The sequence below is a fragment of the Anas acuta genome, chromosome 22 (assembly GCF_963932015.1).
Source record: "Anas acuta chromosome 22, bAnaAcu1.1, whole genome shotgun sequence".
NCBI classification, from domain to species: Eukaryota; Metazoa; Chordata; class Aves; order Anseriformes; family Anatidae; genus Anas; species Anas acuta.
The window spans coordinates 2,763,999-2,791,733 of NC_089000.1; the positions used below are offsets into that span (position 1 = coordinate 2,763,999).

The window sequence follows — 27,735 nt, forward strand, 5'->3', positions numbered from 1 at the left end:
AAAAAAAAAAGCATTTTGTTTTAATGGATAGGACAGAAAAGCAGCCATATCTGGTAATCTAAGACTTTATATCTAGAGTGGAGTTCTTAGTATAGACCAGTCTGAAGATAAAGATTACTAAAGCTTAACCTAACAAGATCCAAATGGAGACTTTTCAGATGTATTCAAAGCTTATATTACTCAATAGAGATATTTACTAGTCTCTCGTCTTACTTTCTTCCTACTTCTTTTACAGTTTATAAACTTATCATCCCCATCACATGAGCTTAAGAACAGTGCTAAAAGACTCTAAATTATTTTTTTTCATGTTTAGCTTTGATACAGATTAAATGTTTCAGTTGTTATCAAAATGTCAAATTTGTCAGAATTGACAAGACAAATAGCAAAGCTATTGAGGAAATTAAAAAAATAAAGAACAACTACTCTAAAACACGACATAATTTGCATTGTATTTTCTTCCAAAGATCAGATTGATAGGAAAGTTCATGGCACAAGGAAGAAACAGAGAAACACATCTAGATAAATTGTTTAATACATATTGACCATATGGACTTTAATGATTTTTACACCAAACATTTAATGCCTTAGTTTAGAAAACACGATGCATTGCAGCCATTTGGCATGCAAAGCTTTTACTCTGAACTCTGCGTGTTCAGGTACTGCTGCACTTAATATGCCTTAGTGGAAAGCTGTAGAGTCCAAAAATGCTTTATACCTCACTAACATGCTCATATCTAGTATCAGGCACACGTGATCAAGCAGGCTACCCTGCTGGAAAATGAGACAGTTATAAAGAAAACACATATACATTAATTCAAAAGCTTTTACACATCAGCTCTAAAGCGTGCTGAGTAACTGGTTAAAGTTGACCCATCAAAACTGGGTATTTTCCAAGCACCCTTTAATTCAGGATGTGTATTTCAATCCCTGTGTCTCTGCAACAAGAGGAGGCAGGAAATTCTTGTCGCAGCGGTCAGATGCACAAGCTTTCAGTTGGTAGGTCAGTTCCAGCTGGACCTATCACACTTTGTCACACAATAACGTAAGTATCAACAGCAAAAAATCGGTATCAATAGTGGAAAGATTTTAGCTTCCAGTACCTAATGTTTTCTGAATTTGTATATAATTATTTCTCTCTGAAGCAATTCCTTCTTTTTGGTAGGAAATTTCAAATCTTGCCAAACTATATGTTCACTAGATGAACATGCCATAAGCACTTAACCAGCCAAAACACTTGACAGAAAAGATTCTGGATGTATTTTTTAAAGAAATGCATAAAATGTGATGTGGAATAGTCTTTGCCAGCAGCATTTAAAATCAAGCTAGCATACATTACCTGCAAATCATATTTCAGATGTAAATGTTGTTGCTGCTGGAGTTTTTTCCTACTGAATGATCTTTTTTCATTCTTCTAGTGAAACTCCTGGTTAATAAAAATCCTATGCAAATGTTCCATTTTCTGTAGTCTGTAGAAAATAGTCTTTGGGAGAGTTGTGTGGGATCCCCATAGATCTGGAATTCTTCAACCATATTTTCCATGGATCATCTTCTCACACCAATACAGGAATAGTCTTCAGTTCTTATAAAGTAAGAAGCACTTGCTATGTATTTACTGGCATAGAATGGCTTGGTTGCTTTTTCAACTATTTTCAGGGCCTGTAAAGAAAAATAATAAAAAAAAAAAAAAAAGGATGACGTTTTATTGTTTTTCATGAAGTTACCCAAATGTTAGGTATGTGATCTGTTTTCCTCCCCTTGCCTGTCTTTCCCGTCACCTCTGTATTTCTCCTCCCAGTTCGTAATTTATTTTCTCCTATCCCTATTACTGGAAGTACTCGTTTACTGCCCACTGACTAATGCCGAGTGAACAGTACATGTATTTGTTAAACGTAATGTGGGTTTTTTGTTTGGTTTGTTTTTTAACTACTCTAAAATTTGTAAAGCATTTTTGATTGAGTGGCAGCAATTAATCTTATTGGTACTAGCTTCCATAAATACCCAGATTTTTAAGACAAAGATCATTTGTCAGTGTTCACATGTTGTCCAGCACTTCTAGAAGTTGGTCCTTCAATTCTTTATAGTGAGCTTCATGTATGTGTGGGGTAAGCCAACCCCAAACTGCTACACCTGGTGAGGCATTATGAGAGCATGCATGCAATGTATGACAGATCTTTCTGAAGCACCTCAGAGGGGACTTAAAGCACTCAGCACATTGGCAGCTCTTTTGGAACAGGTTAGTTTTCACAAACTGGAAGTATTAGAAAGTTCAGAACCTATTCCTGTGACCTTGCTCTGAAGATTCTGCTTAGTTGAAAAGTCTGATTAACGATTTACTTACGAGTACCTGCCTGACATCTTCCTTACAACAGCGATTATGATTCCTGCAAGGATTCCAACACCTACTATGATTCCAATAATTATTCCAACAAGTGCAATTGTTTCCAGACCACCTATGAGAAGAAATTGGGTATGTTAACTGGTTTCTCATGGAGACCATTGATAACAGAGGCTAGAGACAGAACTGACACTTTTCTGCTGCATCCCAGTCCTTAGTGTAGGTTTTCTTGTTTCTTTTGAACTCTCCGGTAGATTTGGTAAGTTCAGCAGTTATTATTATTATTTTTTTTTTTGGCAGCATTTGTGCTAGATTGAAAATGTGCTGAAGTCACTGAGATGGTCTGTTCTGTGCACTGAGACCTGCAAAGCCAATTATACAGTGATTCATAGCCTGTGTAGACTATAAGCCTGCAAATGTGCCTTTGGGCTGCAGGGCTCCGCACAGATGTTATGAAAAGAGACAATGATCACGTGAATAGGAGGAGGCAGATCAGCGCGTGTACCATGGCTCCCCCCAATATTATTTTTAATAATAGCATGGGTATAGCTAAAGCCTTCAAGAGGGGTATGAGCTGACAATTGAGCTCTCCCTTATATTTATAATCAATGATTTTGTTTAATACCTTTCTCAGTTTTCTCTGGTTGCTCCCCACCCAGTCCACCTGTAAAGTCAGAAAGAGAATAATTACTTAGGTGCTTTATACCAAGTTTTCCATCCCAATTTACAATGACATATCCAAGGAAAACTTTTAACAGCTGTATCACAACAGTATGAGAGCTGTGTAATAGGTTGCTCTTTTGTTGGGATAGAGACTGAGCAAATGAAAAGCTCCTTGAAGTAACAGAAATATAAACTAAAATCTAAGGGAATGGTTATATCTAATATACACTAGTGGAATTTAAGTTAGATCAGATTATATCATTTTTGCATGGAAACTTGTACAAAATCTGTTTAGTACAGTTCTTTAATTCTGGAATTGAATTTGCATTTGAGAACAGCTTAAACTTGGTATTTGAATTTTCCAGATATACATGTATGTTTAGTAGAGGATATAAGACTGCAATGTATTAAAACGGAAAATGAAATATATTTTTTTACCATCAACACTTTCAGTGTTAACTTCATTGTCTGTAGAATTGTCACTGTCTTCAGGCAGGGCAAATGCACTTTCTGTGGTCATTAGTTGTCCAAACTCCAAGAGATTTGTTACACTGTGTAGACTTGTGGGCAGCTAAAAGAGTTGGGGGAAAAACAGAGGGGAAGAAAACCACAGTATGTTCAGTGTAAGTATGCATTGAAATGTCTTGATCTGCCAAGTGCCCTGAACATGAATTTCTAGCCATCGCCTGTCATCTTTGTGTCCCTTATGAAGAGTGACAAAACCCAAAGCAAGCTAAGTTGTCTTTTCTGACAGAGACTTTATAGATCAGATGAATTCTCAACAGGACTATAAAAAAGTGCAGAAGAAGACTGCAGAAGGTTGCAGACCGGCCTCTTTTTGATTTTGTTGTTTTGTGTTTTTTGTTTTTTTTTGTTTCTCTGATTGTTTGTCAGTTTGGTTTCACAGGAGCTAACGGAGAGATAGGGAGTTAGAAGAGGCAAATGGCAATAAAGAAGCAGGTTATGAACACTTTCTGCAGCACACGTGAACTGCCAAAAATGTTTTCAGCTTTGTCGCCTTCAACCTACTTGCTTGCAAAGCAAAAGCATCAGCATATGGTCTTTTTCATTTTATAACTCAGTTTTTCTCTATAATTTATGATTGTTTGAAATCTAAGCAATGAGTCAAAACTGTGAAATCAGGGTAATGGAAAGCAACCTTTATTTAGACTGATACTCACCAGGGTTGGTGATTCTTCAAACTCTGTGTCATTTCTGTCTTTGAAATCAATTGTTGCACTTTCTTCTCCCTCTAGAATTGCACTTGCTGAATAAAATTTTAGAAAATAAGTTAGGATTTTACTTGATAGTTACATGTTCTGGCTACTTTGACATCTGAATTATTTTAAACGTGATATATCTAGGTAGCGCTCAATCTGCCTACCTTTGCACTTGGGCTTGCACAATTATTTGGACTAACTTTCTGGCTTTGTCTATATTCTTACACAAAGCTGTAGGACAGAACTTAAGCATGTATCATTTATAGTGTTTCTGTGTTGTGCCAGGATTGAACACTAAACACTTTTTCCAAGGGAAATTTTTCTTCAATAGAAGTCGTCCCCTCCATACAGGTGAATGCAACTGCTCCATACTTCAGGTATTAGCATATGTATCCAGATAAATTACTTTAAGCATCTTTGCTTTTCTAAAGTAGTAAGAGCTTTCTCCCATCTTTCAGCATAGTCCCAGCCACCTTTATTTTTTAGTACTACCATTAATGTTTATCGGTATAGCTGTAGTTTAAAAAATGTTACTACACGTGAGAGGTTTTTTAATGTTGCAAACCACATCTGCTGTAACTCTAATTGTGTGTTTTTGGTTGTCGTTGGTGGTGGTTTTTGTTTGTTTGTTTTTAAGTCTCCTTTTTTATTCTAGACCTATATGTCATCTGTACTCTTTGGTAGAACAAACACTTAATTTTGACCTAAACCGTTTTTCACAAATATGGCAAAATATCATCAATAGGGAAAGTGAGACATAACAAGGTAGAACACAAGAAATATGTGTACATGAAGATAACTGGCAGTTATCAAGAAAATGTTGGAAGTACACAAATCACTTGACTAAGTTGCATGCTGACTCACAAAACCATGACCATGCACATTATGATGTTAGTGTAGCGTGATGTTTCTTGGGAGTTTTTAATTCACCATGACTGTAAAACTAGGAGGTGAAGCTGCTTGTTTTTCTGTTGCCTGGGGCATGAGACTTCTGCTAATTCCAGATACCACTGTTTAAATTTAAGCAAAGAGCTAATAATAGATAGACATTCTCCTGAGCAAAAACATCAGGCATAAAAACCTAATGCTTCTGGGTAGTTATTTCCTGGATTCAGATTTTGCACCAAATTTTTATTTCAACAACTGGGGCAAAAGTCCAAACTCATTTTATCAACCCAGTTTATCAGTTCACACTTTTTCAACATAATACTGATCTACTATAACGAAATATTGCAAGGGTAGCTAAAGGTTATGTGAACGAGAGCCGTGTTCATTCCCTTCAAGCAGCAGAGAGACTTTCAGGGAGAGGGGTTGGAGAAAACCCTGGATACTCACCCATCATTTACCTGTGGTGTACATAAGGTAGCCATCGTCAGCTGCAAATAGGTTAATTATGAATAAAATATCTAATCCTTTTTTTGTTTTGCAAGGTAGTTCATACCATAGCATTTTTGCTGTTGAATAGAATCGGTTGTTACAGTACTTGTCATACCTCTGTGTTTGGAAAATTCAGTAGTGCTGGAGAGTCGTCTCAGGGAGGGGAATGACAATATTCACAAGTTATTTAATAAGAGGATTTTACTGTGCAATTTTATTATTAGAAATCTTATGAGAAATATTCATGAGCTGCCTATTGTTTAATTAAGCACTAAGCACTGTTTCTACTATTTTCTCCTATTTAGTGACCTGAAAACATCCTCACCTCTTCTGCATTTGAATGTAGACTATTACTGACTAATTAGACCAGCTCTGAGTAGTTAGACTATTTCTGTTTCTTATAAAAGACTTTAATACTTATATCTCTAAATGCATTACACTTATGCTGTATTTGATTTAGAGGCAACTAAGCAGAATTTTTGTTCTGTGGCTGAAAAATTTGAAAGAATGGGCGTTTTACTGTGTCAAAATGAGAAAAAGTTAAAATCAATTTCTATCAGCTGTACATATAATCACTTGGGAATTATTTTTCTTTTACTTAAGTTCCATTTAATCTTTATTCAATTTCCAAATGCCTTCTTTACATGTAAAATGGTCTTTCAAGTGAAAAAAAAAAATTGAAATGAATTATCAAAATACACCAGCCTTTTTAAAGGAAACATTTCATGCAGAAGATGAGTGACCTGACATTAAAATAAATAAGTAAATACAATCTCCATTTCTATTTGCTACTGAATTCTATTGGAAACTTGCAAATATTTTCCTTGTTCCCAAAACTAGTATTTAAACCAAATTATTTTGTCATCCATCTCTAGCAATACAAGAGCTTTGTCCCTTCCCCAAAATACTAAACACTGATCTAAACTTAGATTTCTAAATCCGTATTTACTTAAGTAATAAGAACGTTATATTTTGTATCTTTATTTATAAACCTGAAAACAGATACACTTTCTATTTAAGAGCCAAAAGAAGGGTGTGAAAATAGTACTTTAGGCACTAACAGATGAAGAAAGTATATTCATGTTATGCCAACATGAAGCCTAATATAGCTGGCTAAATAAGCCAGCCAGACTCCCAGAAATGCCCTTATAATTCATGGAACTACAAGAACAGGACAGAGTCTTAGTTATACTGTAAAAATAATGTTTTCATCGTTTTTGATCACAAGCATAAAGAAAGGGGCTTTACTTCCAGGCGTGTTCATTAGCCATCTAAAATATCAGGCCATTTTAAGGTATGGCACTACTCGATAATCCTCAGGCTTGGTTTATACAGTAAAGCCTTTAAGTTAGAATATTGGAATTATGGTATGTACATGTTAAATATAAAGAAAGAAATTGCAGTAGGGCTAAACAACATGAATTGTATGCATCAGGTAAGTTTGTGATCCCAGACAGAACTGAAAAAAATCATTTATTCACTAGTGACAAAATAAGCACAGATGGAGAAAACCAATTACCAGAGAAAAACCCCAGATGGAAAGTGAAATAAGTTTAGCGTGTTAAAAACAAGCAGCTCACTCAGGGAAGCTAATTATACCCTTGGCAAGGCAGTAGCTCGCAGCCCTGAAGAATTACCTGACAGTGAAGGCAGGAAAGGCAACAGTGTCATAGAGCAAAGGTGCAGAGAACTAGTGAACATCACAAAGTATCAGGAAAATAATTATTCTTTGTGTGGTGAAGCTATCGAAGGTTCTTGGCGACCAACAGCATGTAGGAAATCTATTTCAGCACATTTCCCTCAGGATAAAGTCACTGACGAAAGGTAATGGCCCAGATTGATCTGACCTAATTTTAGGTTCTTATGAATTTGCTTAAATAAGGTCTGTGTTTGCCCTTCTCTTACAGTCCGTAAAGAAAGGTAAATACTTCCAGAGGGTGATTCAGCTCTCCTGAGATTTGGGGCATACTCTGGAAGTGCTTCTCTTAACTGTAAAGGGAAACTAGAATAATAGGGCTTCCATATTAACTTGCTAACACTCACAGATTGACCTGATTTCTACCAACATGTGGGTCTTGTTCCAGCCCTGCCCACTCTGAATAATACTGCCTTAAAGGTGAGGTCCTGTGTTTGCTGGAGAGTGGTCCCTGCATTGTATTTCCAGGTTTGTTTTCTGGACAGATGTGGTCTAGATGGTGGTGTGTAAACACTGCTGAGCTGTCATCAGAAAGCTGGGAGCTGATTTGTAGTCACTGGATTGCATTTGTAGGAAGGGACAGCAGGTACCAGACAGCTCTGTCAGAGAAAGCTGCAGTAAGCTCAAGGCCAGGCAAATACTTGCAAACTGAAGCTAGATAAACTGAAAGCAGTGTTGATTTGTTTCGAACTTTGCAAATTCTAAGATGCTATAGCATATTGAAAGGGAGGTGATGGACTCTGGCACCTTACATGAAAGAGTAAAAGCAGTGGAAAAAGGCTAGCTTTCTCAGATGCCTTTGCAAGAACAAGCCCACATTGGTTGCTTGACTGTAACAAGCAGCCCTTTGATTTCAAATCAATACAGTGTGTGGAGGGAGAATTAAGGGGAGGGCGAAAACAGCCCTGGGAAAAGGCATCTGGATTTAACTTCAAGCTTTCTAAGTTTTAAAGTTTTTTAAAAAATATTTAAATGAAATTTGAGAGAATCTACTAGATATGAAACTTCTTTCCCTCTACCCAGGACAAGGCATATATACCAAGAGAATGGCAACGTAAGGGTGTCTGTGCTTCAGTCATTTGTTGGCTTCATCTGATGTGGGCCAAATGTAGCAAGAGCCATACGGTTAAGTACTGCTTCTGCAAATGTTCTTATCAGTACCTTACAGGGGGCTGTAAATAAAAACATTGCCTCACAGTGCTGGGTTTGTCTGCAGACACTGCTGTGGCCTCTTCTGTTTGCAGCCATACGTTGCTGCGGATGGGAATTAATCATTGCATCTCTTTCTGCCTAAGTTCCAGTTGGGTGCATTTCAGTTCAAAGTCCCTAGCTGCTATCAGGCTGCAACTTCTCACACTGGGAAAAAATCTGATGTCCTTAAAAGTTTAATACTGCTTTGAAAACGTTGTGCGGGTAAGCATCCCATGACCCACTTAGGGAAAGATGAGCTCACTACTCATTGTTATTCATAGAGCGACAGTTTACTAGAAAAACCTCTTAGGGTTGCTTTCAAATCACAGTGGTTGTGCTGGAAAGGAGAGTGAGTTGTAAAAATGTTGTCAGTTAGCATTTCTTTCAGGTATCTCCAAAACCAACAAAGATACTTTTGAAGAAGAAGAATGTTGGAGGATCTCCTTTCTTTCCCAGCAGTCTGAGTAAACCCAGATGCCAGTGAGCAAAGGCAGTTTTAAGCCAGTATTTTAGCTTTGTCCTTGAGGTAGGAAGCCCTCAAAATAGACTGTTTCCAGCTCTGCAGTATGACAGAATTCTTACCAGTAGGTAAAAATTGCTAACTTTAAAGGGTTCCCTCTGGTAAGAGCTGAAAGAGTTTTTATTGTTCCTTTCACCTCTGCTCCTATTAAATACATATATATATGTTTTCCGTTATTTATAAGTTTAAAACTGTCAAACAATGGTTTTGATTTTAAAATCCAAGTTTATTTTTACCCATACCTTATCCATTATCTCACTACTGGAATCTTGTTCAGTTGTAGTTCAGTGGGAACTTCTGTTCCTGGTGGTGGGAGCTTAACAAAAAGGTATAATTTCATAAGGTATCTTCCTTCTGAATACATAATTTCTGAGTGGTAGTATTGTAGTTTTCAAACACAGTTCTGTTTTCTGTTGTTTGGCTTCATCTTCATTTTAAATGTACTCCAAATACAGAAGTACCTACCTCCCAGACTTCAGCAATTTACTTTAGTTCCCCACATAATTTTCTATATTTTTTTTTCATTGTATTTCAGAGTTTGTTGTTGTTGCTTTGTTTGTTTGGTTTTAAAGCATATAGAAAAGAATATAGAAAATTTGAAAATTTGAGTTTTTGAAGAACAAAATATACTGGGTTCTCTTTATTTGCCTTCTGAGTTTTGAGCATCTGGACAGTTAAAATTTTCAGATTTTGCAAAGCAAAGGAGTTCCTCAATGTGAGATCTGCAATTCTCATTTGCAATTGTGGCTCCTGCAGAATTCATTGCATCTGCAGTGTCCTCAGAACTTTGTATCTTCGGCCCATTTGGGGCCACAGCACTGATGTGTTTTTTTTTTTTTTTCCTGTTATTTTTTTCTGGAACTTGGATTAGTGTGTTATGCCCTTATAGAGAAATGTCCTGAAATATGTTTAAGTGCTTAGACTTCGTATTGTTCAGGAGAAAGTACACACTAACAAAATCCTGCAGTGCTTATTGCTGCTTCCCTATGCAAAGCTGGACAGGCTTTGCTTTTTGTAGCGGAGGAAGCTAGATGACAAAAATACTGTGAACTTAGGCAAGTGCCTGCCAGTTGAAAACTCATCTGTGATGCCCAAGGAAGGATTTAGTTAAGCCTTATTTAGAGCATGATTGACTTTGTTCATCTATTCTGTGTGGCTCATGATGACAACGTTTTGCTGAATTTTCAGAACCATTTCCTTTGGTCACCACACCCTGCTGCAGCTGGTTTCTATTGCTGTGACTGGGTTAGCCAGAGGAACTAAGCCAGAGTTTAAATCTACAGTGCAGAATAGCAAGGAAACCCTCAGCTGTCTCTAAAGTAAATCACATCTCTGAATGCTGCAAAATATTGTACATTGTCCATACATGGATACCCTCAGGAAGGCAAAACAAAAAATACATTTTAACCCGGGCAGATGTAAAGGAAAATCAGCTGCACTTCGTGTGCTTACTACACGTATGTGACCCACAACCAAAGTTATGAAACAAAGCCACAGGAGGAAAAGGTGGTAACTTACTAAGCTTTTTCTATTATGATAAAATTGCCCACAAAGCTGTGGTTAAGGAGAACAATATCTAACTCCATTATGGGATATTTCTTTCTAAGTTATTCGTGTAAAACTAAGTCTTCTAAGGCTTCTGGTTTTAATAACGTTGCTGTGTCACTCTGATTGTCCACTAAGTACACTGACCTCAGAGTTGCTCTCTCTTGAACCTGTCTAAAAAACCACTTTCTTAAGGATGATTTCTGCTGCCCCACAACCAACCACAAGGTTGCCCTGCAGCAGTCTTACAAGCAATTTTCTGTTTCCTGAGCAGTAAAGGTGTGACGGGGGCAACAAGACTGGAGGTATGAGATCAGGGTAAGTCTCTTTTGGATCATTCTGTGCATGGCACCTAAAACTGCAGCACTGCAGTACTGTGTATCATGGCAGGGCTGGAAGGGGAGGAATGTTGGGGCTGGGACACTCCAGGGGACCTCAGGTTGACAAGGAGAAAAGTACAGAATTTCATGCAGCGGATCGACAAATTTTACTGGGTATGCAGCAGAAAGCAGACAGTCTGTGTCCAAATATGGTGGTCTATGAATACAGATGAAAGGAATTAAGAAATTACTTTGAATACAGTAATAAAAGAATCTTTTTCTCTGATTCACTTCCTGCCAAAAACTCTGAGGCTGTAGCTGTCCCCTCTTACAGCTGCCAGCTCGAGGAAGCTACTTCCTGCGGTGGTTTATCACAACCATCATGAAGGTTGCTAACCCCTTGTATCTGTCAGCGGAACTCTTTGTGTGATCATTTCCTAACTCATTTCTTTGAAATATGGATGCTAAACACTAGAACTGGAAACTGATTAGCCTTTAATTTTGTTCAAAATGGTTCTTGGCTAGTTGCTATGGATTGCCACACAGTGTAACGTTGCCAGCAAGCAAGAGCCACTCAAGTATGTTTAGTCTGACATTCATCCTAACTAATAATACACAAGCTAGTATTTGGATGGGTTTTGTAGTCATAAAAACATTTTAATACGTATTTGGAATGAAGTATATCCCCTTTAGACATCTAGCAGCAGCTCGTGTACTACTCAGGTCCTGTGAAGAAATTGCCTGCTTGCCCGAAATGAGGTGCACAGCTGAATTGTACCCTTGCAAAGGATTTTTGATAACAATATATGCTGGATGTTGTAGTCTCTAAAATCAACAAATACAATGGTGGACAAGCACAGGGCAATCATAAAGCAACAGGAGAACGTACACAGCACCAGTTTGTTTCCTTTAAGTCTTTGGCCAGGCATCTGAGACAGTGAGTTGGAACTGAATCATAAATTTGTCTAATAATTTTTCTCATTTTTCTTTAAACTTTCCAGTGCCCCTGTATCCTAATTGTGTGTTTTGTTACCAAATAGCATGGAGCAAGCTGCGCGCCACCCAGCTAAAGGAGCTGTGCTGCTGCCTGAACTCGAGCTGAGGATGGGGTTTGTGTGCCCGCAGAGCAGTGGAGGCCGCCTGGAGGCTGCCTGCCTGCAGCATGGAGCCGGGATGCAGGGGCAGAGCAGGACCTGGCAGCATCTGGGTTCCATCCTGTAGTCCCTGACCGCACTCAGACAAAAAGCAAACAAACCAACACAACAAACAACTGAGACAGAGACTTTATGTTAGAGCTGGGCAAACAGTAGTTATGTCTGTGGTACGCATGTATGGTTTGCCTCAAATGACACAAGGAGGAAACACTGGGTGCTTCTGTCAGAGGCCACAGCCTGTACACTGTGGGCTAACCTTGCTTTACTATTTTTTGATTATCTGTTAATATGTTCTTTTATCTCTCTAGGTTGTCGGCTGCTTATATTTCTGCAGATGGTTTAGAAGTGCTAGATCTAGGGTAAATGCATGGTTTCAGTGGAAGCTATTGAATTACAGGAGCTGAGAATCCAGCCTCTGTTTCCCGTTTTTACTGTGCCACCTGAGTTAATGAAAGGCCCACTTGTGAGCTTTTAAATATGACCGTTTCCTTTCTGTACAAAATTACACAGATTCAAAAACTGAACTCCTAGGTTTTGAGAAATAGATGCACGAGCATCCCTGCTTTTCCAATGAAAAACGTGCTCTCTGCTGATCTTTTTACCAAGACGCTGCAATGTGCACTTGCTAATTTGCAGGCCCACTAACTGAGATTCAGTGAGATGTTTTTGCGGTAATTAAATCTTGGGTATTGGATATGTACAGCTAGATTCATATCTAGCTAGATTCATATCTCAACCACTGCTAACGTAGTGGTTGAGAGGCACATACAGAGGCACGCAGATGTGCGCTCATCCACGATGCAGCTGGATGCAGGGTGGAAGTCCTGCGTGCTCCATCGGGACAGAAGAGCCGGAGCAGGCAGTGCGGTGGGGCAGCAGGCCTAGGGGAAAGTCTCCTGGGGTATTTATGCAGCAGCGATTGTACATATGAAGAGTAGACGTTAAAGTCATGGTTTATTTGCTCCAATAACTGAAAATACCACAGGCACAAACCGAGCTTTTCATTCCCGTTTGCACTCACATGCGTTTTGGTTGTTCACTTTACCTCTTACCTGCAATTACGGGATTTGTTTTTTCAGAAGAGTTTAGAGGTGCCTAACTTCACTGTTTAGCTTTACTACTGAACTGGCAGTGGCAGCTGGGTAGATCAAGATATATTTGGAAAAACCTTTTCTTGCAATTTCTCAATCCTAGTTTTTGATTTTGAAACATTTAGAAAACTTTGTAGACTTCCGTGGTTGACTGTAAACTTCAATTTCCTTTCTTACTATGTAAAAACCTTTTCATCTTGATTACCCTACCTGTCCATGTGCTAACCTTGAGACCAGACCAAATGTAAAGTAATATGACCTAGCACAGACCTGCTTTATTTCGAGGCTTGCATAAGGAGGCATTATTTAGTATTTGCCTCTGGTTAAGATCAGGCACACGTACAGTTGATGCAGCTCAAGTGACATGTGGAAACTTGTTAACAATCATCTTAATTTTTGTTCATGTTATGTGACAGCCCGTAGAGTAATCCTCTTATCCGCGATGATACTTGCACCATAGGAAAGGTTTCAAGGCAGGAAATGTGTTGCCTGTAAAACATTCATTGGAATACTTGTGCTTTTCATCATGTGATTAACGCTGTGCCCAGAAAGATTTTAGGCTAACTTCCATTTCATTTCTTTTGATCCTGTGTGCTAAGCTTTGCCTGAGGTTTTTATATGCTGAACAGGATCACAGAAAGACAAATGTGTATCTCCTACTCATTCAAAAGGAAATGCTTTAGTCTAAAAATTCATCAGGTTGTGTAGGGCGCTCAGGGCTGTCCTTGGGTGGTAAGTATGACCAAATACTTGGCTGGTTCAGTCAGGATTTAAAACACGAATGGATAATACAAAGTTAACGTGAATGCGTTTGTAAGTAGACAGTGAGGTAAGATTTGTTCTTAGGTTTTCTTTCTGTTTTTCTGCTAATTTCTGTCATTAATTTTATTTGGAAGCTCACATATAAAGAAGGAAATGAATTAATTTTCTTCTTTTCCACATCAGTATTGTATTTTTATCCTTCACAGCTTTGTTCTGTATTGCTTTTTGACCCAGTTAAAAGAGCTTTATCCTTTCTGTTGGAAACCAAGTTACTGACTTTGGGATCAAAAATTCCTGTTACGATTTCTTGAGTTTGTGCTACTCTTAACAGAAATCTTCTGCTTAAAATGCTTTAACTTTTTTGGGTTGCGGGATTTCAACCTGATTATTGCTGGGCTCCTTAACTCAGAGTTGAGAGAAAATATCCTTAAAACCTCCCCAAAAGCCTTAAGATGGAAGATCTCTTTTCTTGGAGTTCTGCTATCTTAGAAACTGCTTACGATAATTCTGTAAAATGGTGGTTTCTTTTTGTCTCCTTGTTTAATGGCTGTAAATTTCGGGATATTTAATACTGGTGCTTGCTAAGGACCAGCTAGCTGGGAGCCAATGATTTGAGCCTTAAGTTTCTAGGATGGAGAAACGCAATATTGGGAACTTGACTAACATTGATTAGTTTTAGATTTTCTGTGAAATTTTGGAGTGTAACTCCAACCTTTGAGACACAGAGAACACCAGGAATGCCAATTAAGTCACAAGCCAACATCTACACATCCTGCATATCCATACAGCCGTTATCTCCAGCAGAATGATACCGGTTGGCACCAGGCTAACATCAGGCCATATCCCAAAATCCAAGTCAGAGAAGAGAATTTATGCTTTGGAAAACTAGTGGGTTGAGTTTTGGGTCGCTGTGTTCAGAGAACTGATACCTGGAGCAGGCAATGCCCATGTCCAGCAGCAACACTTGCTGTGTTTCACCACCGCGGGCATGCTGTCTGCACAGGCGTCCCCTGGGCCCGTTGCCTGATGGCCAGCTCATTCAGACTGAGTCAAATGCTAACCAGACTGAACTTGAATGTGCTGTTCCTGGAATCAAGTACTGTTCAGGACAATTCTCATTACTGTCAGTAAATCACTCTTTGCTTTATCTTTAGTAAGACTTAAAATCTATTACATTTTAAAGTATATTTGGTATTTTTCTTATAAAATTCAAAAGAAATAGTTCACAAAATTAACTTTTCCTGGGTAGATATATAACATTTCTCAAATCTGTCTTAGGTAATAATTCTTCCTCTTTTAGCTTCCCTCGCTTAAGTATATTGCCTATGGCCAACGTCTTACTAGCAGAATTCTCGATAAGGCTTTAGTTCCAAGCTGCGGTAATGCCTCTAAGCGCAGAAGTTAAACTCTTGAATGGAAAGATTTATAGATGACTTTCATAGCAGGCAGTTTCACCATCAAAATATCTGTTATAACTAAATTACTGCTTGCAGTCTTCTCTGCATATTTTATATGGTGAAACCGAAGACACTTCCAAGGGCTGCTGATGTAATGTTTTTGCTGGCTGCTTCCAAACTACTCCTTCCCTCACACAGACGCACAGAAGTCTTTTCTAATAGAGCACAACTCTGACCATCTGAAAACTTTTGATGCACCTCTTTCCTGCTACAGCATAGTATACACTCAATGGTAGCGTAAGAATTAAAAGGAAGAGTTTTATAATAAGGAGAGAGCAATTGTATCGCCTATTAGTAAGCACACAAACTGTTAAATTAAAGGAAATCACTGGAAATAATTTTAAACAAAGTTTTTTTCTTACCTTCTTCAGCAAGTGCTATGAAAGGCACGCTCCCTAGAATGAAGATGAAGAATTGAACTTTAATAAACATCTTTCCTCGGCTTAGAGAAGAGCTTTCCACTTCTGAGACCAGATGGATTTAGATTCTGATAAGTTCTTTAGAGGCGGGTGAGAATTGAGAGTGCAAAAAGAAGTCACTGCAAAAACTACTTTGGTATTCCAAGTATTCCTTTAGCTGCTGTTGCTAAAGGGGGAAGGTTTTCCCAGATGATAACTATACAGCTAGAGCAAAGGATCTGAGTGGAGTCAGCATTTTTTTGTTTAACCAAGGGGTGGGAGGGGAGCGTGCCTAAGGTGGTCTCAAAAAGAAGAGCCAGACCCGCCCTCTGCACTCTGTTTGGTCAGTACCAAAATTATGAACTCAGCCCAGGTTTAAAGTTACAGGAGCTGTCGTGGCTTTCAGAAGACTTTTATTTAGCAAAGGGGGGAAAGGGGACTTAGGCAGAGCGAGGTGTTCAGGGAGTTCCCTCCCTTCTGCAAACTCTCCTTAAAAATATTTAAGGGACAACACTAAGTATATTTTTCCTGTTATTTCCAGCAGTGAATTGATGTTGTTTTTTTTTATTTCAAAGTGTGCCCCTATGTTTATATAAGAAAGTTTGGTAATGAATGTGCTTTTAGAGATACTGAAATAGTTTTAGGACAGGGTGTTTAATTCTGTAGTAAATACTGACTGAATCTTTCTGCACGTCCAAGTCTCTTTCAGCTTGTGTCCTCAAGTGCCATGCTTGCTGTGCTCTAGCATTTATCTTTGCCCACAGGTTTCCAAGCCTGGGAGTTCTAATTTCACCCACCAGGGATAGAGGATTTCTCCTTTCCATGTGAAGCTATCAGTAGGACAGCTGTACAATTGTCTGTACAGTGCTGGTTACTCTTTTCTGGTAAACATTTTGTGCGTCAGCATCAAGATGCACATATGCAAGACTAGATGATCGCTCTACAAACATCTGTAACAGATACTGAACACTCTGCTCTTGTGTAGGCAAAGACTGCAGCACAGGGACTGGGGGTGAAGCAGGACTCTGGCAGTAATGACTTGTATTAATCCTTTTCTGAAACTTGGGCAAGTAATAATCTACTAAACCACATCTATTATTAAGAGATGTTGTGAGTTTTAATCAGCCCTCACATGGAAGCTAAATACACCAGTGTTCCTCCTGGCTGGGTGGCAGCCTCTTCTGCCCCCTCAGGTTCTGTACCTTGGTGTCCTGCAGCGCTAGGACACCAGTGCATGAAGCCTGGCAGCTGACCTACAGATCTGTTTCCTTTCTACTGACAGAGGGGGAGGAGGTAACCTCTGCAGAAGGATGGAGCAGACCTGTGGGAGAGGTTTTAACTTGGAGGAGGAAAAAAAAAAAAAAAAAAGAGAAAAGAAAAATAAAAGAAAACAAAACAACCGCATGGCTAGGTTATTTATGAGAATGGAATGCTTAGATTCCTATATGCGTTTTCAGAAAGAAAAGTGATCGTGGTACACTGTGACAAACAAACTGGAACAAACCAGTGGCTGTTCTTAATGATTAGTTCAGATTCTCATCAAGAACAGGAAGAGGGTCTTTTTAAATTTCATCCCATTTTTCTCAAAGGTACTCTGAAAACAATTCATCTTAATAGTTATTCATATAAACAAACTTGTCCCAGGTGTATGAGTGGCCCTTTCTAAAGAAGGACAAGCTATTAGCCGAATTTCTTTCTTTGCACAGCTCTGCATGCTGAGCCCAGCACTGGAGCTCTTGGGCTCTCAGAAATTAGAGACTTCCAAGTTCCAGCTCCTTTCTGGTCCAGCCCACTCCTCAGAAAAATTTAGATAAATTCATAAAATAAGTGCAAAAAAGAAAAAAAAAAAAGTTTACCCATAGATGCAAAACGAGTTAGTGAAAAAGCTAGGAATGTCTCTTACCGATTGCCATCTCAGGATGAAACTGTTTCTTAAGGACATCATTGACAGGAACTTGCCTGCTTCTGAGAACAGCATGGTGCTGAGCCAGGGTATTAAAGTTCAGAGGCATTGCTGAGCCCACTGATTGGAAACAAACAAAAATGCTTCCAGAAAGGCCCATGTACCCTTGGGAGAGGGTATGGAAATAGAGAAATGAGAGAGCAATTTCCCTCTGAACTCCACCAAATTTAGGTTTTCTAATACAACGGTGGCTCACTGTGTCATAATTCTGTTAAGCCAATAGGTTTTGTGAAAATACGGGAATTATTCTAAGGTTCTGATTTAACAATCCATCTTCATTTAAAGCAGTACTTAACGTGCTTCGCTTTATAATTAAAAGTTGTGCGTACTTATCTGGAGGTAAGTGTTGTCTTTGCTGGCTGGTGGTGGACTTACATATTTACTTAAACGCTGTTGCAGAAAAGTTTAGGTCTGTACAGAGATGTTGCAATTTGGTCTTTTTGTTCAGGAAATGCTGTGATGATTCCAATGAAGTTTTTCAGCAAGCTCTTTCCAACAGGAGAATGCATGGATACACAGGATGTGCAGGGGTCACTGTTACTCATTTTTCTTTTGCTTGTTGGTGGGGTGTTGTGTTTGGTTTTGGTTTTGTGTGTGTGGTGTTTCAGGGTTTTTTTTGGTTGTTTTTTTCAAGGCTGCTCTGCATGTCTTTAATCAGAGCAGCGTAAGGGAGGAGGTGGAAAGGACCTGAAGTACAAGCAGCCCTTTTGTTTTCATTTCGTAATCTCTTCTTCCTGTCTGACCCTATCAGTCATTTGCGCAGCCTTGTGAAAGGCTCGGGCTGTCTCCAGTGCAGTCAGAGCAAAGCGTGAAACGTAGCCGGGGGAGGAGGAGAAAATGGCAAATACATCCTGCAAAGTGTTACGTCCCTGTGGCAGAAGCTGGGTGGGATGATGTGCTTTCCTCTGCCTCAGTCAGTGTTGCAAGATGCCCTCAGGAGCACCAAAGGCAACGGGAAGTCTCCCAAGTGTCCTAACCAGGCTCGGAGCCAGGCTGTTGGGCAGCAATGCCAACACCAGGCTGGGCAGCGTGTTTTTGGTCACTGGTGAGCACGTCTGTGTACGGTTGTTCACATACAGCTGGAGAGAGGTAGAGAGTAGATTGCAGATGGTATTAGGGCTGGTTGTACCACCCAAGTGCACTCTTCTGAAAGTGTCGTTCTCTATGGGGATCTCTCCTGTGCTATTGGTTTGGCTTTACCGTTGGCAAACTGCCTGGCGGAAGAGGATTGCATTTCTCTGCCGAATGAAATAATCTGTACGTGTACATTATGTCCCTTACGCTGCAAAAACCCAGCTCCAGATTTCCTTTCCCCACCAACAAACATTGCTACGATCCTGAAAGCGAGGCACACTGAGCAGGGAGAAGTGTCACCCTGATAGCTGGGCACCGACTGTGCTGGCTGAGCTTCTGCTTGGAGGGGGCTGGAGAGAAGGAGGGACTGTTGCTGCAGAGCTCCAGGTGCTCTTTGTGCTGGGAATCTCAGGTAACAACCAAATCCTTACCATTTTCCTGAAATATCTCAGGAATTATACCCTTTTTTACTACAGCTGTCTCTAAAAACACACGGAATTATGTATTCCAAGGTCTATACTTTTCAGGGCAGGGTTGCCTGTGCTCATATATGATTTTTCTGTGTAACTTCTAGAAATCCTTCGAGGGCATTTATGTCTTTCAGGACTGATGGTGAGGAGTGCCAAGCATGCAGAGTGCTTGTAAATTTTATTGGAGCTGTGCATGCTTGTTCATTCTGCAGACCAAGGCTCTGATGTCTCAAACTGGACACAAACTAGTTCGTTTTGTTTTGATTTTATGTTTTGGGTTACATCTCAATAGAAGCTGCCTAAACATCAGTTCTGAAAAATATAGCCTACGACAAAATTCACTTTTTATTTCTCCTTCCAGAAGGTTCCTTCTGGGGGAGGAGGATGACACCGATTGTGGCTTGCACACTGTTTTCCAAGACTAACTCTATTACGTAAACAATTTAGGAACTGGGATGGGCTGTTCTATACAGCATCATTTGCTGGAAGATTACTTCACAGTAAAGCAAAGTTGCCCTGGTGAGAGCAGGTAATGGAAAATTGGAGCTATCTTTTGGGTCTCCTCTCTCAAGTCCTAGAACATTTCCTCAAACTGAACTGGGGGCTTTTGTGTTTCAATACCTGCCAAAGGGGGGGTTTTGACTACAGAGGGAAAACAGGAAATGACTTGAAAATTAGAAAATCTTGCAGAAAACAATTTTTATGCTTCTGAATAAATATTGCAGGGTTTACAGCTGCCCCCAGGGTACCAAAACAGGAAATTCAGCAACAGAAAAGGACTGTATCTTTCTAGTAAGAGTGGCTTTGTAAAGGATATCAAATCGGATGCTTAATTTACACTTTTGGAGTGTATATTTTGTGAAAGGGTAAGAGTAAGCATACTAAAAGTATGCTTGGTTATGTTCGCATCTCATGGAGTTACTTGCGTGAAAGCAGATTCTTAGAAGGCTTCTGCAGGAGTGTGGAGCCTTACTATCAGAAACGTGTTTTACCTTCCCTTAGTCACAAGCTGAAGTCCATCAAATCTCTTCATTGATTTGTATAGGCCTTAAATAGCCGTAGCTTTTGGACTTGGGTCACTGTGCTTATAGTTTCCAGTTTCTGAAAATGCATTTGGTGTGCAAGGTCTGACAGCACAGATTGGCCTGTTTTTAGTCTTTAAAATAAAAATCCAGACGTTTTCCATCAAGCATCTGCCAGGGAATGGGAGAACTGGAAGATGCTGCTTTCACACTATTTACATTTCAGGCAGCCTTTCCTGCCTGACAAGGACACCACTTCTAATACGAAGTCAGAGTTGTGGCTGATATAAGACAGCATAATTCAGTGTTTGAAAAATGAAATGTGTCCCGTAGGAAGGAATTGGTTATTCTCAGTTTTTTTGTTAGCATTAACACACTCATACTCAATTTATGCAATCATTTCTAAGATTCATTGACCACTTGTGTTCCTGTAAAGTATGTGCACAGGTGGGAGCACCGCTGTCAGATGTAGAGAAGAGAGATCACTGAATCATAAAATTGTAACAGGACTTGAAGTTGGAGATCTTAAGGTAGACTGAGGGGCAGTCATCAGTCAGTTGAAGAGATGGGGCTAGTTTTGAGCTATGTAACTTCAAGAGCTTCACAATGGAGCTTCAAAAAAACGGAGCTTCACAAAAATCAGCGCACACAAGTTTTCACAAACAAATGCTCCAGCCTGTGGGGCACAGAGGCAAGCTGAACTATTTCAACATCTGATAAATGGGCACACACGTGGAGCTGGTGCCTCTGGGAAATAAAGCAGTCAGGGTGGAGAGAAAGAGCAACTCTGAATTAGCCGGGTCCCAGCCCAGCCAGGAAATTCCCGTGTACTCACCTGCCTGTCAGATTCTCTAAATGACCTAGTATTTAAGGGAAAAGAGGGAAGTATCTGCACCTGTACTACTTTTATTTTAGGTTTCTGGGCAGTTGTCCTTCTCCAAGCTGCTGCTCTCTACAATCCCCTTTCAGGCAGTCCAGCAAAGACTCAGTTAAGATGTGCTGGGAGAAGGAGTCGGTAGAAAGGCCTCCAGGCAGCAGTTTTAGGTAACAGCAAGTTGGTCTGTATATAACGGCAACACTTCATGGTGCTTCAGAGACTGTGGCTTTATTTCCTGCTTTTATCATTTCAAAACTGAAATTATTTCTCAGTCATAGGGTAAAGCTTTTCATTAGAAGCAGATGAATTTGGACCTGTTTAACAGAAAGGCATGATTTGATACCTTTTTTCGACGGAGTTAACACCAGCAGCTGTCTCTACGTGACACAGAGTGGTGTGACTCAGAGTTAAATGCAGAATGCCCACTCTTTACTACTTTTAAACCTGTGGATGACCACCATGTATTTAAACAAAAAAATTATGAGGTTGACGTAGGTTTTCTTAGGTCAGGAGTGTTCTTTTAACTAGGACAGTTAAATAAGGAAAGCAACACAGCAGTGGAGCCAAAAGAACTTTATATTAAAAAAAAAAAAAAAAAATCTGTGAGTTTTTCTTTATACTTCCAAAGCCTTTCACAGCTTCTATAGTGAGTTTATACTTTTAAAGCAAACATCTGTCATTAGGGATTTCCATGTCCTGACTTTTTTTAAATATGTTGTGTCTGAGTGCTGAAAATACACCGAGCAAAGCTGTGGCCTGAAGTGTGGCTGAGACCACGCTGCACAGAACTTCGTCCCCGTGCTCTCCAAAGCCACGCCGTGCCCCAGCGGTCAGGACACCAGCTGCCCACGCTGCTTCGCTACGGGGCAGGATTTGCCAGGGTTTGCAAGGAGATGGATGGACTAAGTCACAAACAGTGTAAGGCTGCAGTCAGTTTTTCTGCGAATGAGGAACTGTCACCTGGGATGAACTTGTCGTGCAGAAGAAATGAGATGCACGTGGATGAACACGTGAGAAATGCTCCCCTCGTTAAGGTCCATGGCAAAATTCTCGTTCCAACTCTGTTTTTAGGGAGGAAACCCAAGTCAAGTAATGTGGTTTATTTTCCTTTTAGCATACAAAGCATGTTCCCAAGAATAAGCAGCTTTATGAAGGGAGTGGAAAGATGAACAAAAGCTGGTGGGAAGCGAATAGCTGTTTCCCGTGGGTGGGGACAGAGAAGCAGGCTGCATGCAGGGATGTGTCCTGATGGCTGTGGGGAAGGGGTTCTACAGAAAGATGTCCTACAGCGGCCTTTCCTGGCTCCGACACATTTCATAGAACTGGGATTTGTCTGCAAATAGCATCAGTAAGTGAGCAGACAGATCGAGGCCGTCTACATGGTACTCTGCAGCCACCAGAGGGAGCGAGATGCTCGCTGGTGGGCTTTTGTGGAAAGCTCTCCCTGCAGGGCCGGACTCTGCCACTTCCCAGTGCCTGAGAGGAAACTGAGCAGACAAATGTGCTTCCAACCAAGCCAGGCTTTGGGCTGCAATTGCTTTACCACATTTTCAAGCAGCAGTGTGTTTTTCCACCCTGGCTGCATGTCCAAATGGGTATGAAAATACACGCTTCAGTGACGGGTTCAGTGGTAGATGCAGGGCACAGACCTTTCAGCAGTAGCAAGGGTTGGTTTTGTTGAAGTGACAGCTGCTGGAATGACCCCAGTTCACCTTCTGACTGGCAACAGATAGAGTGATATGAAGAATTTTAAGGAGCAAAGCATGAATGAAAATAAAATTAAGCACTGAAATCATGGGGAGGTGGGGGAATCATGAATGCTTCAGCTATTTTGCAAAATCTGTGTTCTTTCACACTATTTCATTGACATGGTCGAATGTTATGCTGCAATCTCCAGAAATGAAATACTACAGCAAAGAATTGGTCTCAGCTGAAATTCCTAATGCTTTGTCTAGAAGAACTACTAGACTGATAGTGTTGCTTTAAAAATATTTCTGCCAAATACTTAGAATCACTTTATTTTTCAGGAAAAGAATCCATTACGTCTAATAGCAAGGGAAGTAAGAACAACAAAGAATTTCAAAAAATCTAATTAATGTTTGTTATAGATAAAACAATGACTGGGTTCAGGGCTTGGTTATTCTCTGAACTATGCTATAAATCACTTATGTCTGGATAAGATGAAATGATGACTTGAGAATGTGTAGAGGGGAGGAGTCCCAGTCTGTGTAGAGGGTGGACTTAGAGGGATGGAACTGAACTGGAATTCACGAAGAGAGAACTTCTCTCTGCATTACTCAAGCCCTTACGAGACCCCTTTTTGTGATATTAGCTTGTCAGTAGTAACTCATGGGAGGGAAGGGAAGGCAGTTCAGATGCAGGATTTTCCTATCTAATGGGTAAGTTAATTCATGCTTTCAATTAGGAAATAAATGTTTCATGCTTTGCTCTGTGTTTGCAAGATTTGTCTTGCATCAACCAGTTCTAGGACACAAAGGAGAACAAGGTGGTTGCTCTCTTGAAGGCCTTCTCACCACTTCAAAAGCCCTGAGTCACCTACACGTGTCTTCAGATCAAGACGCTATTGTATTCTTAAAATTTAAATATTTTAAATTCCATGCCTTTTAAAATGGGAATGCTGAAAACTTTTGAGGTGAGTATCATCTAGCTATAAAGGTCCATCCAGCTGGGTTTAGTTACTTCAGTACGAAGCAGTGGGGAAGCTGAAGCACTGAGCTCTGTAGTGACCTCAGGGATTGCACAGTAGATCAGGAGCGTAAATAAGAACTGCAGATTTTTCCTCCAGTGCCAACACTGCCTCTATCCTATAAATTGTTTCATTCAATATAAGGAGTGAATTAAGAGGTGTTTTTTTTTTCTTTACTAGAGTGTTAATCTCTTCTTGGTTTCACTGAATTAGAGGATCATGAATCATGTGTTTGTGGGCGTAGGCAGCTGTACACCAAGTACAACACATAGAATATTAACAATTTTAATTGCCTGCAAGCAGTAATGGTAATATAGCATCTTTCAGAGAAAAATTATTAATCAGAACAAGGGTCCTTTGGACCTTAATTTTGAGTATGATTACTTCTAAATAAAAGGATTTAGATCCATATGTCTTATGCCCTATATAGCTTATAGCTCTTGCAGCAGTTCTATACTTTTCCTTGTTTAAAAAGGAGAAACTGAGGCATGAGGTATTACATAAGTATGAGTATAGGTAAAATGATTTTTTTTTTTTCTTCAGAGCATGTATCAAAGAAGTTTGACCTGTCTTTTATTAAAATGTGAAAAAAAAAATGCATAAAACTATGCACACAAATCTTCCAGACAGCTTATCAGGAGTTCTGGAGCTGTATTCTTAGACTCAGCAGTTGCAGCCCTTCATCTTCTCTCACTTAAGAAGGCAAGAGTGAAGGTGTGCCCCATGCCAGCAGGCAGCGCACAACATCATATTTTAGGAGTAGTTTGGGACAGTTCTGTGACAAAACAATAAGTTGTCTGCTCGACTGAGTGATGCCAAATAGCCATACTCTCACTGACAGTATTTCAGTATTCTATATTATCTGAAAAGTGACAAGTCTAAAAGCAAACTAAAAATCAATAGTGCTTTCTCTGACATTTGCATTAACTTATCCTTTGTAGATTTAATGATTTCTCTGAGCATTAAAAGTCCATCTGGAATGATTTATCTCTTCTTACCCCAAAAGCAGTCATTGCACCACTTCACAATGGTACAACCTCTGCCTATATTCCTTTTGCCATCCCACAGAATAGTGCGCAGTATTTGCTTGGAAATGCAGCCAGAAGAGAAGATATTCTTGATGTGCGACTTCATATATTTTTGGAGTGAAAAGTCCCCTTTTAGGGGATCCAACAGCAACAATATAACAAAGTCATTTTAAATGTAGTGGCCCTCCCACAAGAATCAAAACCTGTCATTGTTAATAGCTTCAAACACTTTCACCTTGTGGTGTCTTAGTGAATAACTTTGAAGGAGGATGGCACAGCTGTTACATCAATGCCTTGACAGCTATCCCATGCCTCTGTGCCCATGGTACGCACATAAACGCTTTGACACAGACACAGTCCCATCTCTGGGAGCTTTGAATAATCGGTCTGCTTATGTACCTGCTAAGAAGTCAGCTTCACACCATCTTCCTCTTCTCAGCACAACTAAAACCTTGATAATGGAAAAATAGGAAGCTGGATAAGCAAATATCATACTTGCAAAGTAAAATCTCCGTGAGAAGAAGCCACGCACACAGTTTTAGCAAATGTTTGCTTAGCTTCAGTAGAAGCAGCTAATGTATAAATGTCTCTATCAAAAACTAAGTTGAAGCCTCTCATTATATGCTTAGATCAGATCATTCTGACTGAGTGATCTTATGTTTTAGGAGATGGCTTTTCAGAATATTAAATGTTATACAGAAAATGTGAGAATTAACAAATAAAATCCCTGGTTAAAAACTGAAAACATTTTTAACAAAGAAAACAGAAATTAGCAGTTGAAGTTACTTTTTTGGTTTAATGTTTTTGTTGAAAGAGTTTTTTTGGATGCTTTTGGCTTCTCTATTTTTAGTCTGCAGCCTTTCCATTTTCCCTAAAAATACCTTTTGCTTATAGCATAGCCTGAGAAAATGGAGTGTATAGAACATTCCGTGTGTTACCACGTGAACAATATTTTTACCATGTTCATCTTCTGTGCCATTAACTTTCTGAAAAATTTACAAGAGCCTGAAGCAAACACACTTCTTCTGGATTCCATTCAACTTTGAAATTTAAGAGACTTCACTTATTCCATTTTTGGAGACTGGTTTATTTATTTTTTTTTTTATTAATAAAGAATAAATTTATGTAGGACAATCCCAAAGATTTTAGTAGCTGACTGCTAACTGATGCATCACTTTTGGTGATGTTTCTCAGATTTAATATCTGAAATGTGGCAACCTCAAAAATTGAAGAAGCAGATGTGTAACGGAGTTCATCCAAACATTCATCATATATCCAAGCAGATACACCTCCTGGCAGAGTTACCTTTGCATGACAGCGGCACAGGACACTGGGTGCTGGACCTGTGCAGCCAAATACTAAAACAGCTTCGTCTCCCAGTGCAACAAGTCCTACCAAAGTTGTAGTATTTAAAACTCTGATGTATCACTGCAGTGTCAATATTTAGGCTGGAGGAAGTTGTACTGGACATTAGCTGTGCTAACGTGCCACTTTGAACTGTACTAACATTCTGGAGGTTACGTCTGATATCTCTGAGTACCAGAGGAGTCCCTCCAGTTCGTTCTCACTGAGATATGTGATTTCTGAAGCAATTAGGAAAACTAGGCATTCCAATAATCAGCATTGGTTATCGACACACTTTTAAAAAGCAAATCCAGCGGCAGTGTTACAAGGCTCCAAATCTTTCCCTTTGGGGGATTGCTGCACTCGCTGATATAATTCCACCTGACATTTTACCCATCTTACTAACAAGGCGAGTGAAATGTCAGAAGCCATTAAGTCAAACTGTGCTGCATTCCCTAGGGACACTACACTTCTGTACAGCCAGAGAAACTTGTAAGAGGTTAGAAAGATCGCTTTAGAGTGAAGACATGTGAATGACCGGGATCACTTACCGTGAACGGGACTGTAGATACTTTTTAGTTACACCAGGTGATTGGTTGCTATAATGAATTTTTGTCATCCTACAAATGTTCTTTGCATACAGTAATGTGTACAGACCCTTTCAACATCTACTTTATGTTTAAAAGGTGAAAACAAGTCCTTTGCATCAGAGGAGATTTTACCCCATTGATTCAACATTTTGTTTCATTCTGCTCTTCATGTGGGTGTGAAACAGCTCTGTACTGCTTGAATTTGCAAAGGGGATTGCCTTTGTTTAACCCAGGATTGAAAAGGCTGACTGATCCGTCCACAAAGAGGGCTCCACAAATAAAGTGTTAGGGCCAAACTTTCAGTTGTTTCCACTAGACTGTCCCACTGGGACAGTCTGGTTTTCCAGACTGGCTTTGTTTTTCCATAAAAACAAAGTTTTCCATATTTAATTAAAGGAACCGGCTGTACATTTAGATATCACTTATACACACAAACTTAATTTGTCGCTTATTTTCATTTGAACACAGTGCAAGATTCTAGTCCTCCATTTTTTGCCTCAAGTCCTGAGCTATTGTTCCTTGTCCCTTTGCACTTGTTGATGTTGTCTGGTTCCAGGGCAGGGATGAGTGCATTTTAGTGGAGTGATTAATTTTGCAGGTAGCCAGTTGTTCAGAAGTAACCTGTAGGATGGGGAATTGCACGATTGCAGTGATGGTTCACGTAATTTAATGAGTCTCCGATGTACTTCAAGGGCAATTTTCAAGCCCTATTTCAAATGTACTGTCTGACCTTTTAAACATTTAGTTATATTTTTTTGTGAGGTGTTTTTACGGTAGAGAACAGCACAGGTGTTTAATAATTATTTCCATTATCTCTATCACTCATTAGGTACTTAGAATGTCCACTGACACAAACCCTTCCTTCAAATTACATCCATGGAGTGTGCGCAGCAATAGTCAGCGTGGGTGAAGGGCAACAATTACCAATGGC

General features: G+C 39.6%; 2 protein-coding genes across 4 annotated transcripts in view; one reads left to right on the top strand and one right to left on the bottom strand.

Moving 5' to 3' along the window:
- LRRC38 (leucine rich repeat containing 38) overlaps positions 1-27,735 on the top strand; it is an 89,192-nt gene that overhangs the window by 12,176 nt on the left and 49,281 nt on the right. The window lies entirely within an intron of this gene.
- On the bottom strand, positions 515-16,018 carry PDPN (podoplanin). 3 transcript variants are annotated; one of them, XM_068658903.1, is made up of 6 exons: positions 15,694-16,018; positions 4,180-4,265; positions 3,437-3,569; positions 2,961-2,999; positions 2,349-2,450; positions 515-1,656 (listed from the first exon to the last, which is right to left on the bottom strand). In XM_068658903.1, exons 1-6 carry the CDS (start codon positions 15,761-15,763, stop codon positions 1,640-1,642), a joined length of 447 nt encoding a protein of 148 aa, XP_068515004.1. In that variant the 5' UTR covers positions 15,764-16,018; the 3' UTR covers positions 515-1,639. The 3 variants fall into 3 exon arrangements, with proteins under 3 accessions (XP_068515004.1, XP_068515005.1, XP_068515003.1); XM_068658904.1 differs by having other exon boundaries at positions 2,345-2,450; positions 15,694-16,016; XM_068658902.1 differs by having other exon boundaries at positions 2,339-2,450; positions 15,694-16,016.

Excerpts from the sequence above, each read along its gene's own strand:
- PDPN (XM_068658903.1), bottom strand. The coding sequence starts at position 15,763 with ATGTTTATTAAAGTTCAATTCTTCATCTTCATTCTAGGGAGCGTGCCT. Across the intron at positions 3,570-4,179 it reads TTGAAGAATCACCAACCCTG|CTGCCCACAAGTCTACACAG; the intron begins GTGAGTATCAGT and ends CAACTCTTTTAG. Across the intron at positions 3,000-3,436 it reads TAACACTGAAAGTGTTGATG|GTGGACTGGGTGGGGAGCAA; the intron begins GTAAAAAAATAT and ends CTGACTTTACAG.